The following is a 14,818-nucleotide window of genomic DNA, read 5'->3' as shown; positions in this document are numbered from 1 at the left end:
CAGGATTCCCCAATTTGAAACAACTGCTGCAAAGATGTCAGATTTCATTTGGGGAGTTCCCAGCTGTGCCAGTCAAAATCATTGCATGTCAGTCATTGAATCAATCATGACATTCTGCGACACATATCAAACTGATGTTATGCTTTTCAACATGAATATGTATCAAAACTTCTACAATGCGTATGTTACACAGCATGCTAACAAATTGATACAAAAATGCAAGCAAGAAGTTAGCCCTTTGTGGAAGAAAGCTAAGCTAAAGTTCACCAACAAGAACTCTCTTAGTGATCATGTAAATCAAAAGATTGAAAAGTTACATATCATATTGTTCAAAGCAAGGCACGAACAAGGTTCTCTGTCATCTGCAACGACCAGTGACATTTGGTGTATATAATGTATTGAAAAAAGGTCAATTTTTTATGGATAAGTTTAATACACTTTCGAAATAAAATAATGTTTTTAAAGAAGTGTTTTAATCAATGCTTAAAACAAATTTTTAAAAAATGATTTTCATGCCTTTTTAGCCGACTACAGGGAAAATCTCACACGAGTTGGGGGGGGGGGGGGGGGGTCCAAATTTTGTAAAAAAAGATCACACTACAAAAAAATGAAACAGACTCGTGCAGTGTGGGCTCTAATTTGAGAGGAAGTTTTCAGGTAGTGCAGACCTTTGCGTACTTCATGTACTAGCTGAAGGTTAGATTTTCCTCAGGAAACAAACGTGTTACCACAGCCGAACAATACCCTGCTTTATTAACAATCTTTTTGGAACTGTTATTGTGATTTTCCAATGTTATATGTTGACATTATTATTTTTTGAAACTGTTGTCATCAGTAGAGTTTTCTACTGAGATATAGGAAATTATTTATGTTTGATGTTACTTATGGAAAAAGAAATTTTAGAACCTCATTTCCATTTGTTTTTAGAATTGTCATTGATTACGGACAACTACCAGACAATCTGAAGGAACTAGATGATGCAGACGATGTAAAAAAAATGGATAATAAATTAAGTAAAGCAATAAATGACTTGCAAAACACCATTCAGCGAATACAGGCACCAAACATGCGGGTATGTCTTTTGTTTTATTCTTCCTGAGCATCCCCTTTATTGTGTTCATTGTTTACTGGAACGATTATATTTGTTTTTCCAAATAATGAAAACTGTCAGAACTAATGTAATATTATTTGTATGTCAAACGCATCCGTCAGTTTACCAACTTAGAAGACAATGGTAGTTGCAAATATGTCATATTAATAATTATGTATTTGACATAAACTGCTTTTTGATGGTGTAATTGTAATTCTGTGTTCTGGCCCTAGGTGGGCCATTCAGGCCCAAACAACCACCGTCTCATACTCTGCCAATAAGGAATATCCTTCAGGCCCCTATATACCTGTCTTGTTGTTAGCATGAAGATAATAGTAATAACAGCCCATTTGGGTCATATAGACAGTCATTCTTCCAATGGTCCATCCGTTAGTGTGGTGAGAAGAAACTGTCTTACTCACTGATGGGAAAAAAATTGCATCATCAAGGAGGAGTTGTGTGGCATAAACAAAAGTTGGTAGGTGTGTTTCTACATCTGGAAGTTCATGTCTATTCAAATTTCGCATCAGTTGCATAAGAGTGGCACTAGTAGCACCTCTGTGAGGACACGAATCAGGTTCGCTATAAATACCTACTGTAATTTCATGAGCATTAGTTACCTTTGAGAATGGACGTGATGAATTGATGTTAGTTAATAATGCCTGTAAGGCGACAAAGATTCCATTATCAGTAGCTCATTGAGTTTGAACAAGGTTGTGTAGCAGGGCTACGAGAAATTGGATGTTCCTTCCCATCTGTGATATTGCAGAGAAACTTAATTGCTAGCAGCGATGGTCACGCCACTGTACAGTCGCTAGAAGACAGGGCTCTGGATGGTGATGAGGCACTACCAAGAGGGCTGACTGTCATGTTTGGTCTATGACTTTGGCACATCAGGCTGCTTGTGCAACAGCAATTGTCACCACAGTGGTGCAACAAACTGCTACAAATTGGTTACAAGGCAGTTCCAAGCCAGATGCCCTGTTGTGTGCATTCTACTGACCCCAAGCCACTGCCATTTGTGACTTTAGTGGTGTCAAGTGAAAGCTCATTGGGGGCAGGGTGGAGATCTGTTGTGTTTTCTGATGAAAGCTGGTTGTACATCAGTGCCAGTGATGGCTGTGTTTTGGTTAGGGAAAGGCCAGTTGAGGATCTGCAACCAACTTGTCTGCATGTTAGACAGACTGGACCTATACTTGGAGTTATGGTCTGGAGTGCAATTTCGTATTACAGCGGAAGCGCTCTCTTGTTATCCCATACATCCTGACTGCAAATTTGTACATCAGTACATGCTCTACAGTGTGTTGACATGTTGTCTTGGTCTGCTCAATTACCAGATCTGTCTCCAGTCGAGCATGTATGGGACATCATTGGGCACTAACTCCAGTGTCATCCACAAACAGAATTAACCTTCCCTGTATTGACTGACCAAGTGCAACATGCATGGAACTCCATCCCACAAGCTGATATCCAGCTCCTGTACAACAAAATGCATGCACGTTTGCATGCTTGCATTCAACATTCTGGTGGTTACACATGTTACTAATGTACCAGAATTTAATATTTGCAATGGCTTATCTCATATTAACATTAACCTGTGAGCTTACAATTTTTATCAGTTAAATTTATTTCCAAAATTTCATTACTATACACTAGTTATTTTCTGGTGTTGCAATTTTTTCTGTCATTGTATATTCTGTTGATTTCCAGTTTGCAGATGTAGATTTAGAGAATACATTGTGTACTTTATTATGATAAATTATTTTTTGTATTTAATTTGTCAAAACAAACCACGTTACTTAATAAAAAAAACCTCCACTGTGTGTACATTAAATGAGTCAGGTGCTGCTGTGTGATCACTATTAGATGAGACCTCACATCTGTAGGAGAATATTTCAAAGTGAAAGATGCGCTGAAATTGTTATTCATTAAAAACTAGCCCATTATGTCAATGGGAACCCAAATAATCAGTCCATTCACTGCTGCAGATGTGTATGTACGTCTTGTTACACCGTACCCCAGGTGCTGTGAATGTGTGTACATACACTACTTGGATTTTCCTACAGTTCTATGGATGTCTGTATGCATTGTGAGTTGCCAACCTCGTACTGCTGCAAATGAGTTATTCCATACCTCTGTGAATAAAAAAGTGTTCACTATTTATCATACAAAATGTGTGCCCCTCATTGCACACTATCGTATTTTGCAGAGATCATCGTTTCAGTATCTTGAATCACTTATGAGAAATGACAATTGTTGTGACCACATGATTCATGAAGCAAAAGGACACAAATGGGCACAACGTGCACGACCCTCCATTTGATATAAAATCCAATAACTCAAGAATGAAATGAGAGATAGTTGTGCTCTCAATTTTAAATAAAATTTAGATATCTTATCTACATTTCATTCACTGCAATATATAGGCTAAAATCAACCATACACAAAATTTACTCAGTGCTTTTCTACGTCTGCAATCTCTTTAAAAATTACATGTGATGTTTTACTCAATTTGAGGCAGGGCAGTAAATATGACAGATAATAAAAAGAAATTCAGTTCTTTATTTAGTGAAGATATCAGACTGTAAGATGTGCAAAAATCAAGTTTTTTTTTTTTCACCTAATAGTGTTCGAAAAATAAGGTGATAAATATGTTGTATTGGCTGGAATGCTGTGTCTCAGCATTGTCACCAGCATTTATCGAGCAGTACAGCTATAACAAAAGTTGCCCTCAGCACAGACTGCAGAGAGCACATCTGTAGCAGCGAAAAGGTTTACAGACTCCCTGAAATCACCATAAACCTGAGTACAACGGATGTAGCTTCTGCAGTGGCTGATATCCATCGGCATAATAAATCTCTATACTTTGTTGTTAATTGTTTGTTCAATGAAGACTAGCAATGTATTTTCAGAATCGGAAAATGGCACACAATCTGTCACCATTATTTGAATGAAGGTGAAAAACAGTCAAAATGTTCGAAAAGATCATGAGAATACACAAAGATAGAAATGTCGAAGGTTGCAAATATCATGGGCAAACCAGCTGCCATTTTCAAGTTATAAGTGAGCTTCCATGGCAAGATATTGCAATCATGTCTGTATGTACCACAACATTGCCCTCACGCTGCCACTGAACACATGCCCAGTGGGCTGCTTGTTGACAGGTGACAGTCAGATGACAACACTTGCTGCAGGCACAGCAGTTTGCTGCACGATGCAGGCTTCACCTTCTGTTATGCTCATTGCCGCAGCCCAGACAGAAATGGAGAGCATTTGATGTGCATGACACATTGCAATGCCAAGGAAGGAGGGCATTTCTGACCCAAGCAAACGTTACAAAAAAGGTCATGCAACAATGCGGAGGGAGGAAGAATCATCACCGTTAACAAGTATGTTAAGAGACACCAGCGATCTGGACATCCATGAACTTGGTTGAAACTTAGATATAGAAATAGAAGATAATGAGTCAGAATCAGCATTTGATTGGTAGTTGCAAAAGTGACTATATTCCGAGCTGGGCTAGGCACAGACAGAGATCGCAATGTTGCTGGTTCTGAGCAAGTAGAGGGGCTTTATGCTTGAAAAAAGCATGTATCCTGCAAATTATGTATGAGGGTCATTCAATAATTAGAGAGACAAATTGGTCTGGAGAAAAAAGTGTTTATTTTTAAAAAACAATCATTTTTCTATTTTTCAACATAATCTCCTTGAACATTTATGCACTTGTTCCAACGGGCAACAAGCTTTTTTATTCTGGCTGCAAAGAACTCTTTATCTTGATGTTTGAACAAATTTCCCACAAACTTTTTCGCATCCCCATTGTCTTGGAATCTCTTCCCACATAATGCCTCCCTCAGTGCACCAAGCAAATGGAAATCATTAGGTGCTAAATCAGGACTGTAAGGGAGATGAGGCAGTATTTCCCAGCCCATTTTGTCAATGGTTTCACGGGTTAGTAGAGCAGTATGTGTGTTGTCTTGCTGGAGAATTACACCTCTCCTCTGAGATCCACAACGTCTCTCTCTCATGGCTGGCTTCACCTTGTTTAACAGCAAATCAGAGTAGTATTTTCTGTTCATTGTATGCTGCTCTTCGAGATAATCACAAAAAACTGGATCTTCAGCATCCCAAAACACCGTCAACTTTACTTTTCCTGCTGATGCTTGGGCTTTGAATTTTTTCTTAACAGGTGAGTTGGTGTTCTTCCACTCCATGCTTTGTCTTTTTGATTCTGGCTCATAATAGTGAACCCAAGTGTCATCACAAGTTAAAATTTTGTTGGGGAAGTGCTCATGTTCTCTTTCATAATGTTGCTTTAGCTCTGTGCACATTCTCTACCTTGTTTCCTTGTGTAGCTGCGTCAACTCCTTTGGGACCCATCTTGCACAAGTTTTGTGGTACTTCAGCTTGTTACAGATAATGTTATGAACTGTGCCAGTACTAACTTGAACCTTATCCACTATCATTTCCACAGTCACACAGCGGTCAGCACAAATAATATCATCAATTCGACTTTCAAGTGAGGGAGTTGAAACTGCAACTGGTCGGCCAGAATGGTGTTTGTCAGTCACTGTGTTGTGACCATTTTTGAACTGCTCTACCCACTTGTAAAAATTTGCACGATTCGTACAACTTCACTGTAAACTTTAGACATTCCACAGTACATATTCACCAGTTTCTTGCCTTCAGCAAGTAAAAAATGAATAACAGAACGTTGTTCAACTAATGTAGACATTTCAGGTGGACTTACCATCTTGAAATGTATTTTTGAGGCTATAAGCAAAACAACGTTGATACATCAGCTGATCAGGTCTCATCCCAACTTAGAGCCATAAAAGTACCAAAGTTGTCTTATTAACAGTTATTTCCCCAGACCAGTTTGTCTCTTTAATTATTGAATGATCCTCATATCTCAGTTGCTTGTGTAAAATTTGCTGCAATCACACTGAATGTTCGCACTCGTTAAGACATTCACAACAGAGCGCTCAGAGTATTACTGAACACTCATTGGCTGTTGGAGAATATGTGACATCAGGTGCGGTGAATGAGTCTAACCTTGACCTTCGCTGTTCATGACTCCAACTGTAACAACTTGGGAAACCTGAGTGTCATTTGTAGAAACCTGCTAAGCTTCCAAAACAACCTTGAAAGATTTAGCACTTAATTACTTCACCACGACTAGGATGAGATTTAGCTAAAGCTTTTATGGCACCATTCCTGTCAGGGATAAGGCACACAGTCACATCCTGCAGCAGTGAATTCCACATATGAGATTTAATAGTTCTTAGACATGAAATTGCATTTGAGTGTGGGCCCCAGCAAGACAGCATCCTAAGTTGCATATGACTGTTCATATTGTTTATGACACTAATTAAGCTGGAGCCTAGCCACAAGAAGATGCGTCTGCTGACTGTAACAGAGCACAGAGATCGTCGAAAGAAAATTCACATGGGTCCAAGAGTGATTTCAGTTTCTGCACCACTTTGTTCATGTAAACGACTACTATATGAGAAAAACATAGCACTTTGCTGCCTACTCAAAATGTTATAAGCAAAATACTGGAATTCAAAATGATGAAGGTAGAATTCCCAGACCTCTAATGACTCTTCGAATGCAACAAATGGCAGTAGTGGCATAGCTATGGCCACCAGCTAATGTGTTTGTTGCTTCTAAGTCTTGAGGTGGAGAGGACTGGCCTGTTGCTCTTTGTGCCATTCATTCATGTATGTATTGTTTTCCAGCAATACCCACTAATGTAAGAAAGATATATTACAAGGGATCCTCACACTTATTTCAACCATCAGACTGTTTAAATGTTTTAACTACCATTGTCTTTTGAGTGTATAAACCTTAATCTTTTTGTCCTTTGGGAATGGAGAGCCTATTTTCCAGATTCTGTTAATATATTATGTTTCTTCACGAACATTAAACGTAACACACGTTATGTGTGTCCTACCACTTTCTTCCTGTCCCCAAAACTGTTTGAAATGTGACTTTCAAATCAGATTCCCATGCCCATGGGATCATATTCATTTAGTTATTAAATATGATGTTTGAGAACATAAATTAATGTTACAGGAGTGTTATATTAGCTATGACATGAACCTTTCCTCTCCTTTCTGATGTATCTGAATTATTCCTCGCATATTTTGACTAGCATCAGTATTTTGTATTGCCTTCCTCTCTTGCATGTATAGGGTTTTTTTATTATAGGCTATGCAGAAATTGGAAATGGCAAGAGAAAAACTCCATGAAACAAACGAGGAGTTTGAAAACTCAAGGAGGCATGCTTTTAAAGCCAAACAGAAGTTTGAACGTGTCAAAAAGGAACGGCATGATCGCTTCATGAACTGCTTTGAACATGTAGCTAATGAAATTGATAACATCTATAAGGTAAGTTCTTTTCGAATTTGGTAACCTGTTCATCCAGTGAAGAAAGATGAAAGTTCAACTGGGCCAAGTCATAAGCAATTTAGTCCTCCCCCCTTCCCCCAACCCCCACTCCTCTCCTGCTTCAGCTTACAAACTTCTAAATTAGTGAAAACAATATGTAAAAACAGTGGATGTGATCATTACTACCAGTGAAATATGCCCATAAATCTTATTGGCATATGCAATAGTTACCCTTCATTTTGGAGATGCTGCCTTATCATGGTCTGGTAGGTTCCTTGGAACTGTATAGAGTACTTGTTTTCAGTGTGTCTAAATATTTATTTGACTGGTAGGTGACAGAGTAGCCATAATAATCCTTCTTTCCACCGTAAAAAATATTTCTACAGAAATCATGAAAGCCATCTTCTTTAATCAGTTATTCATTTTCAGATTCAGTATATGTACAGGGCTATTACAAATGATTGAAGCGATTTCATAAATTCACTGTAGCTCCATTCATTGACATATGGTCACGACACACTACAGATACGTAGAAAAACTCATAAAGTTTTGTTCGGCTGAAGCCGCACTTCAGGTTTCTGCCGCCAGAGCGCTCGAGAGCGCAGTGAGACAAAATGGCGACAGGAGCCGAGAAAGCGTCGACACTTCAGGACGACGTTCAACAAAGATCCACCAACTGCTAACTCCATTCAGCGATGGTATGCGCAGTTTAAAGCTTCTGGATGCCTCTGCAAGGGGAAATCAACGGTCAGCCTGCAGTGAGCGAAGAAACGGTTGAACGCGTGCGGGCAAGTTTCACGCGTAGCCCGCGGAAGTCGACGAATAAAGCAAGCAGGGAGCTAAGCGTACCACAGCCGACGGTTTGGAAAATCTTACAGAAAAGGCTAAAGCAGAAGCCTTACCGTTTACAATTGCTACAAACCCTGACACCAGATGACAGAGTCAAACACTTTGAATTTTCGGCGCGGTTGCAACAGCTCATGGAAGAGGATGCGTTCAGTGCGAAACTTGTTTTCAGTGATGAAGCAACATTTTTTCTTAATGGTGAAGTGAACAGACACAATGTGCGAATCTGGGCGGTAGAGAATCCTCACGCATTCATGCAGAAAATTCGCAATTCACCAGAAGTTAACGTGTCTTGTGCAATCTCACGGTTCAAAGTTTACGGACCCTTTTTCTTCTGCGAAAAAAAAGTTACAGGCCACGTGTATCTGGACATCTGGAAAATTGGCTCATGCCACAACTGGAGACCGACAGTGCCGACTTCATCTTTCAACAGGATGGTGCTCCACCGCACTTCCATCATGATGTTCGGCATTTCTTAAACAGGAGATTGGAAAACCGATGATCGGTCGTGGTGGAGATCATGATCAGCAATTCATGTCATGGCCTCCACGCTCTCCCGACTTAACCCCATGCGATTTCTTTCTGTGGGGTTATGTGAAAGATTCAGTGTTTAAACCTCCTCTACCAAGAAACGTGTCAGAACTGCGAGCTCGCATCAACGGTGCTTTCGAACTCATTGATGGGGACATGCTGCGCCGAGTGTGGGAGGAACTTGATTATCGGCTTGATTTCTGCCGAATCACTAAAGGGGCACACATCGAACATTTGTGAATGCCTAAAAAAACTTTCTGAGTTTTTGTATGTGTGCGCAAAGCATTGTGAAAATATCTCAAATAATAAAGTTATTGTAGAGCTGTGAAATCGCTTCAATCATTTGTAATAACCCTGTATATGTATAGGGTTGTTTTAACATTAATGCCTTAAGATTTGATTAAGTGATCTTACACAGTAATATGACATCTTCTGAATACGAGCATATTGTCATCAAGACAGCAATACTTTGTATCTCAAAAATATGCATTTTACGTGAAAGAACAAAAAACTTTTCTAATACAGTTTTTATTTGATACAAGTTATACAACTCTGAAAGAGAGATTGAGTTGTAGACTTAAGTAACAGTATTTGCTGCACATATTATTCAGCATTTCAGTGGTGTTAATGACTGTATTTAATAAGACAAGAGGTTTTGTAGTAAAATATTATTAACATACAAGAACTTAAGAGTTTTTGCATTCAAATAGTTTTTAATGTTATACTAACAAAACTGAGCATTTAAACTCAAAACAAATTTAATTTGAATTAAAAGCCTTTGTGATTTCCCTCAATTTACTTGAACTTATTTGTAAAGATTGCTGATAATCTCTTGGATTTTAGACAAATGATGTTTTTGTACTGAAATTGCAGCTGGTCAAGCGTACAGACTTTTTTTATATTTATATTGACTGTGTTGAGGGTATCTAGGAAGAAATTTCCAATCCTCTTTCAAATCCACTTTATCTTCAATGAGTTAAACAACTTGACACTTATTCAGAAAGGGGTAAAGTGCGCTGGAACGAAAATTTTCAATTCCCTACCCAACAGCATCAAAAGTATAAGGAGTAGTACATCAGTATTTAAACGTAGCTTGAAAAATTATTTACTTGAGACGTCACTTTATTCACTAGAGGAATTCTTTCAGAGAAATAAGTAAAACCCAGATTGGAAAGATGTTTTTAAATTTTTTGACACTGTTTACTGTTAAACTAATGCAATAATGCCCTAATGTAAAAATTCCTGTTTTTCTCATTTCCATTTTTGGGTCACTTTTAAACCCAAAGTGGGAAGTTTTGATTACTGTTCAAGGTTAAAATAGATGCAATAATGCCCTAAATATGAAACTGCTATCTTCACATTTATGTTGACTAGTTTTTAAGCTAATAAGTATGACTTTTGTGCACTGTTATTAATACTATAACAATGTCTTTATTAGTCTGGTCCCTTTAATCCCCCAAACCAACCAACCAATGTCTTTATTCTATGTATTTTATTATGTACATTGGCACGTTCCACATCTGAGTGACTTGCTCACATGTACAGATCTATGGAACAAGTATATAAATAAATAAAATAAATAAATAAATAAACATACCAGTGAATTATATCTTAGAGCCAGTTTGTGAGTATCACATGAGTCTCCTACTTTCTTCCCTGAACAAATTGATTTACTATACAGAATTCCATAGAAGTCTTCAAAAAGTCATGTAAAATGTACTTTGCTTTGTACTTGCCCTGTTTGCTGCATATTGCTTCGTATATCACATCAGCATAATTAGCTGGAGAATAGAGCACCCTGTTTCTCTTTCTGTATTCAATTATGGATTGCATATTATTGCATTTAATTCGTGTGGCCTTCATGTAAATATTTTCGAATGATTGTCATACCATTTGCTTGCTGTCCTGTTGTAGCACATTTCAGGGAACAACATTTTGGTTCTCAGCACAACACCATTCACTATAATATATTTTAGTTTTGTTATAGTCTCTTTATTTCTGTCTAGGAAAAGTGTAGTGAGAGTTTCAAATACATTATCATATAGCTCTTGTCATCCTTAATGCCAAATATAACATACCGCTAAATTGTAGGTAGTGAAATTGTGATCATCATCATCATTTAAGACTGATTATGCCTTTCAGTGTTCAGTCTAGAGCATAGTCCCCCTTATAAAATTCCTCCATGATCCCCTATTCAGTGCTAACATTGGTGCGTGTTCTGATGTTAAGCCTGTTACTTCAAAATCATTCTTAACCGAATCCAGGTACCTTCTCCTTGGTCTACCCCGACTCCTCCTACCCTCTACTGCTGAACCCATGAGTCTCTTGGGTAACCTTGCTTCTCCCATGCGTGTAACATGACCCCACCATCTAAGCCCGTTCGCCCTGACTGCTACATCTGTAGAGTTCATTCCCAGTTTTTCTTTGATTTCCTCATTGTGGACACCCTCCTGCCATTGTTCCCATGTACTAGTACCTGCAATCATCCTAGCTACTTCCATATCCGTAACTTCAACCTTATTGATAAGGTAACCTGAATCCACCCAGCTTTCACTCCCATACAACAAAGTTGGTCAAAAGATTGAACGGTGCACAGATAACTTAGTCTTGGTACTGACTTTCTTCTTGCAGAAGAGAGTAGATCGTAGCTGAGCACTCACTGCATTAGCTTTGCTACACCTCGCTTCCAGTTCTTTCACTATGTTGCCATCCTGTGAGAATATGCATCCTAAGTACTTGAAACCGTCCATCTGTTCTAACATTGTTCCTCCTATTTGGCACTCAGTCCATTTCTATGTCTTTCCCACTGACATTACTTTCGTTTTGGAGATGCTAATCTTCATACCATAGTCCTTACATTTCTGATCTAGCTCTAAAATATTACTTTGCAAACTTTCAATCGAATCTGCCATCACAACAAATTGTGATATACGAACTTTTGTTTAAAATAAAGACGACTGACCTGGGATGCAAGCAGTAACTACAGTGTTGCACATTCTGTGGTAGAGACACATTATTTCCCTGCTTCAGCTGCCTCCTTTTTATCTTTTGACTTCTGCCTTGCCCTTTCTTTCTTCATGTAGTTAGCATTGCACTGACACAGTGTAATATTATGTGGGAAAGAGGGGGGGGGGGGGGGGGGACACAGAGATCACATTCATCTTTTTTTAGACGAATTAAAGCAATGTTGTTTCTTTTTCAAATAAATCTTTTCCAGCAATTGGTTCAACATTACTGCTAATACAGTCTCTTTTGAACACCCTGCACAATTCACTAAATGACAAAAATGTGGCTCCAAACAAAGCTTGGAAGTAGGGGCTGAGCAATGATTGCATGGCAGTTTGGTAACATTATCTAAAAATTTATTAACATTTTCCTTCAGTGCATTTCTGTTCCCCTCCTGTTTCGAAATAATTATCCTCTTTACTCTGTTTAACCCATCTGCTGGTTGACCATTCACCAATTCCTAAAGTTGAAATGAACATTTCATTTCACATGGTTAATACATCATCTTGTACTTTCAAATTATACTGAAGAATATATTTCCTTCTTGATTCTCCTACTTTGCATTTTTTTTTTGTTTAAATTGTTTCCTATGAACTTAGGGTAGCAACATACACTTTCCATTGTTCCTAGGTCATATTTGACAGAATGTATTAAATATTTGACTATATGTGGTTCTTCTCAAATGTTGAAGAACATGTTGATTTCAGTGACCATTATGAACACATTTTCCTAGATACTCTTGTTATTTAGTTGTGTTTCTTACCCTAAGCACTTGTATATTCTTTGCCTTTCATTCTACAATTTTAGCTTCATTTCTTATTTATATAGGATGATTCTCTTTACCTTCTTAGCACACTTTTTTTGTTACTTCATTAGATTGTCGTGATTTCTGACTTCGCAGGGTTATTCAGGGCATTTATTTGTTCAGCCTGGCTTTTCCTTTGCTTCTGATTACCTAATACCACTCCATTTTCACCAGTCACAGTTGTTTGTAAATTGTCATTATTTTTTCTGTTTTCTGCTGTCTTATGTGTTATTCTTTTTTGTGCATTTTGAGATGATTCTTCTTCCAGTTTTCTTGTTGGGTTCAGATCGTCTGCCTCTGAGCCTTCAGATTCCTCTGCTGTACTAGGCCGATAACTTGTACCCAAATCTATGAAATCACTGCCTTCTGAATTACTTTGATGTTGTTACAGTCTTCAGTCTAAATACTAGTTTGATGCAATTCTCCGGGCTACTCCTCATCTCTGAATAGCTACTGCAACCTACATCCTTCTGAATCTACTTACCGTATTCATCTCTTGGGCACCCTCTACAATTTTACCCCCCCCCCCCCCCCCCAAACACACACACACACACACACACACACACACACACACACACACACACACACACACACACACACACAGAGTTACCTCCAATATTAAATTGGCGACACCTTGGTGTCTTAGGATGTGTCCTATCTACCGATCGTTTCTTCTAGTCAGGTTTAGCCACAAATTTCTTTTTTTTCCCCCAATTCTACTTAGTACCTCCGCACTGGTTATGTGATCTACTTATGTTGAACATTCTTCTGTAGCTCCACATTTCGAAAGCTTCTATTCTCTTTTTGTCTAAACTGTTTATCATCCATGTTTCACTTCAACACTCTAGACAGATATCTTCAGAAAAGACTTCCTAACACTTACATCTGTATTCGATGTTAACAAATTTCTCTTCTTCAGGAGAGTATTCTGTCTGTGTCATACATCTTGCACATGAGATGGAAGAGTTTTGTCATGGCTGGCTCTTCCAAGGCTGTCAGTAGATCTGCCGGAATATTGTCTATTCCTTGGACCTTGTTTCAACACAGATCTTTCAGGGCTCTGCACGTTCTTCTCCAAATATCATATCACCCATCTCTGAATTACTTACATTTCTGTTAGTAGATACTGAAGATTTGTTTGCTGGAGAGATTGGTGTGGGTAGTACACTTAGAACTTCCAACCAGAAAATTATTTCAGATATGACATCACTGCATTCTGAATCACTTACACTTAACTTGCAAATAGGAACAATGAAGAGACTGTTACAAACTAAGCTTTCACCCAAAGCCTTCTTCATAGAAGAAAGGAAAACACGCACACACATTCACCCAAGCATATGCACACGACTGCTATCTCCAGCTGTTTTAGCGGGGCTGCTTGGCAGTCCGGCTAAGACACCCAGGGATAGTAGTCATGTTGCATGAGGTGTGTTTTCTTTTTGTTTCTGAAGAAGGCTTTGACTGAAAGCTTAGTGTGTAACAGTCTTTTCATTGTGCATCTCTGCATCTCAACATGTCACCTTTATGGTAAGTGGCAGTCTTTTTCGTAATTGTTGATATTTCAACCTGGACTTCCCATTGTTACATTTAAGTTACTAGACACTAAAGGTTCATTTGCTGGTGAGAATTACGCTGGCAGTACACTTGAAACTTCTGAGCAGGAGTCTACTTCCCTTTGATTTGTTATTATTTACTTGCATTTGAGTCCCTTGCCGTATCAAGAGAAACCTCCATAAAATTCACTGATTGTATGTAAAGTTTATATACTATGTATTTCTGAGTGGCATTGTTAATTATTATGGCCTATAGCATGATATTACTCTCTATATACACAGAAAAGTATCAATAAAATGAAAGTTACGTATTTGGTAAAACGATCACACAATTCAATCTAAGCTAACCTTATTCTTGTTGGTGAATTTTGTCTTATAAGAGCTCTACATTTGGATTGGTCTGTTACTGAAATTAGTGTGTTTCAGTATTTGTGTACTTACGATTTTTGGATAATATATTTAACCCTCTGCACACATTAACTAACCACATGAACAATTAATAACTATTGCATATTAATCATTCCACTACAACACTGCTAAATTACACAAAGAATTTTATAAATATCACCGAGAAGCTCTAAATAATTGTTAAAT

General features: G+C 38.1%; 1 protein-coding gene across 2 annotated transcripts in view; it reads left to right on the top strand.

The window, feature by feature from the left end:
- LOC124789370 (structural maintenance of chromosomes protein 1A) overlaps window positions 1–14,818 on the top strand; it is a 168,005-nt gene that overhangs the window by 148,275 nt on the left and 4,912 nt on the right. For both annotated transcript variants that reach the window (XM_047256697.1, XM_047256696.1), the window contains exons 20-21: window positions 928–1,072; window positions 7,304–7,483. In XM_047256697.1, the coding sequence (XP_047112653.1) occupies window positions 928–1,072; window positions 7,304–7,483 (325 nt within the window). The remainder of the gene's footprint in view (window positions 1–927; window positions 1,073–7,303; window positions 7,484–14,818) is intronic.

Source organism: Schistocerca piceifrons, chromosome 3, assembly GCF_021461385.2.
Source record: "Schistocerca piceifrons isolate TAMUIC-IGC-003096 chromosome 3, iqSchPice1.1, whole genome shotgun sequence".
In the NCBI taxonomy this organism is placed as follows: Eukaryota; Metazoa; Arthropoda; class Insecta; order Orthoptera; family Acrididae; genus Schistocerca; species Schistocerca piceifrons.
Note: the sequence above shows the minus strand (reverse complement) of the source record. Positions and strands in the feature narration are given on the sequence as shown.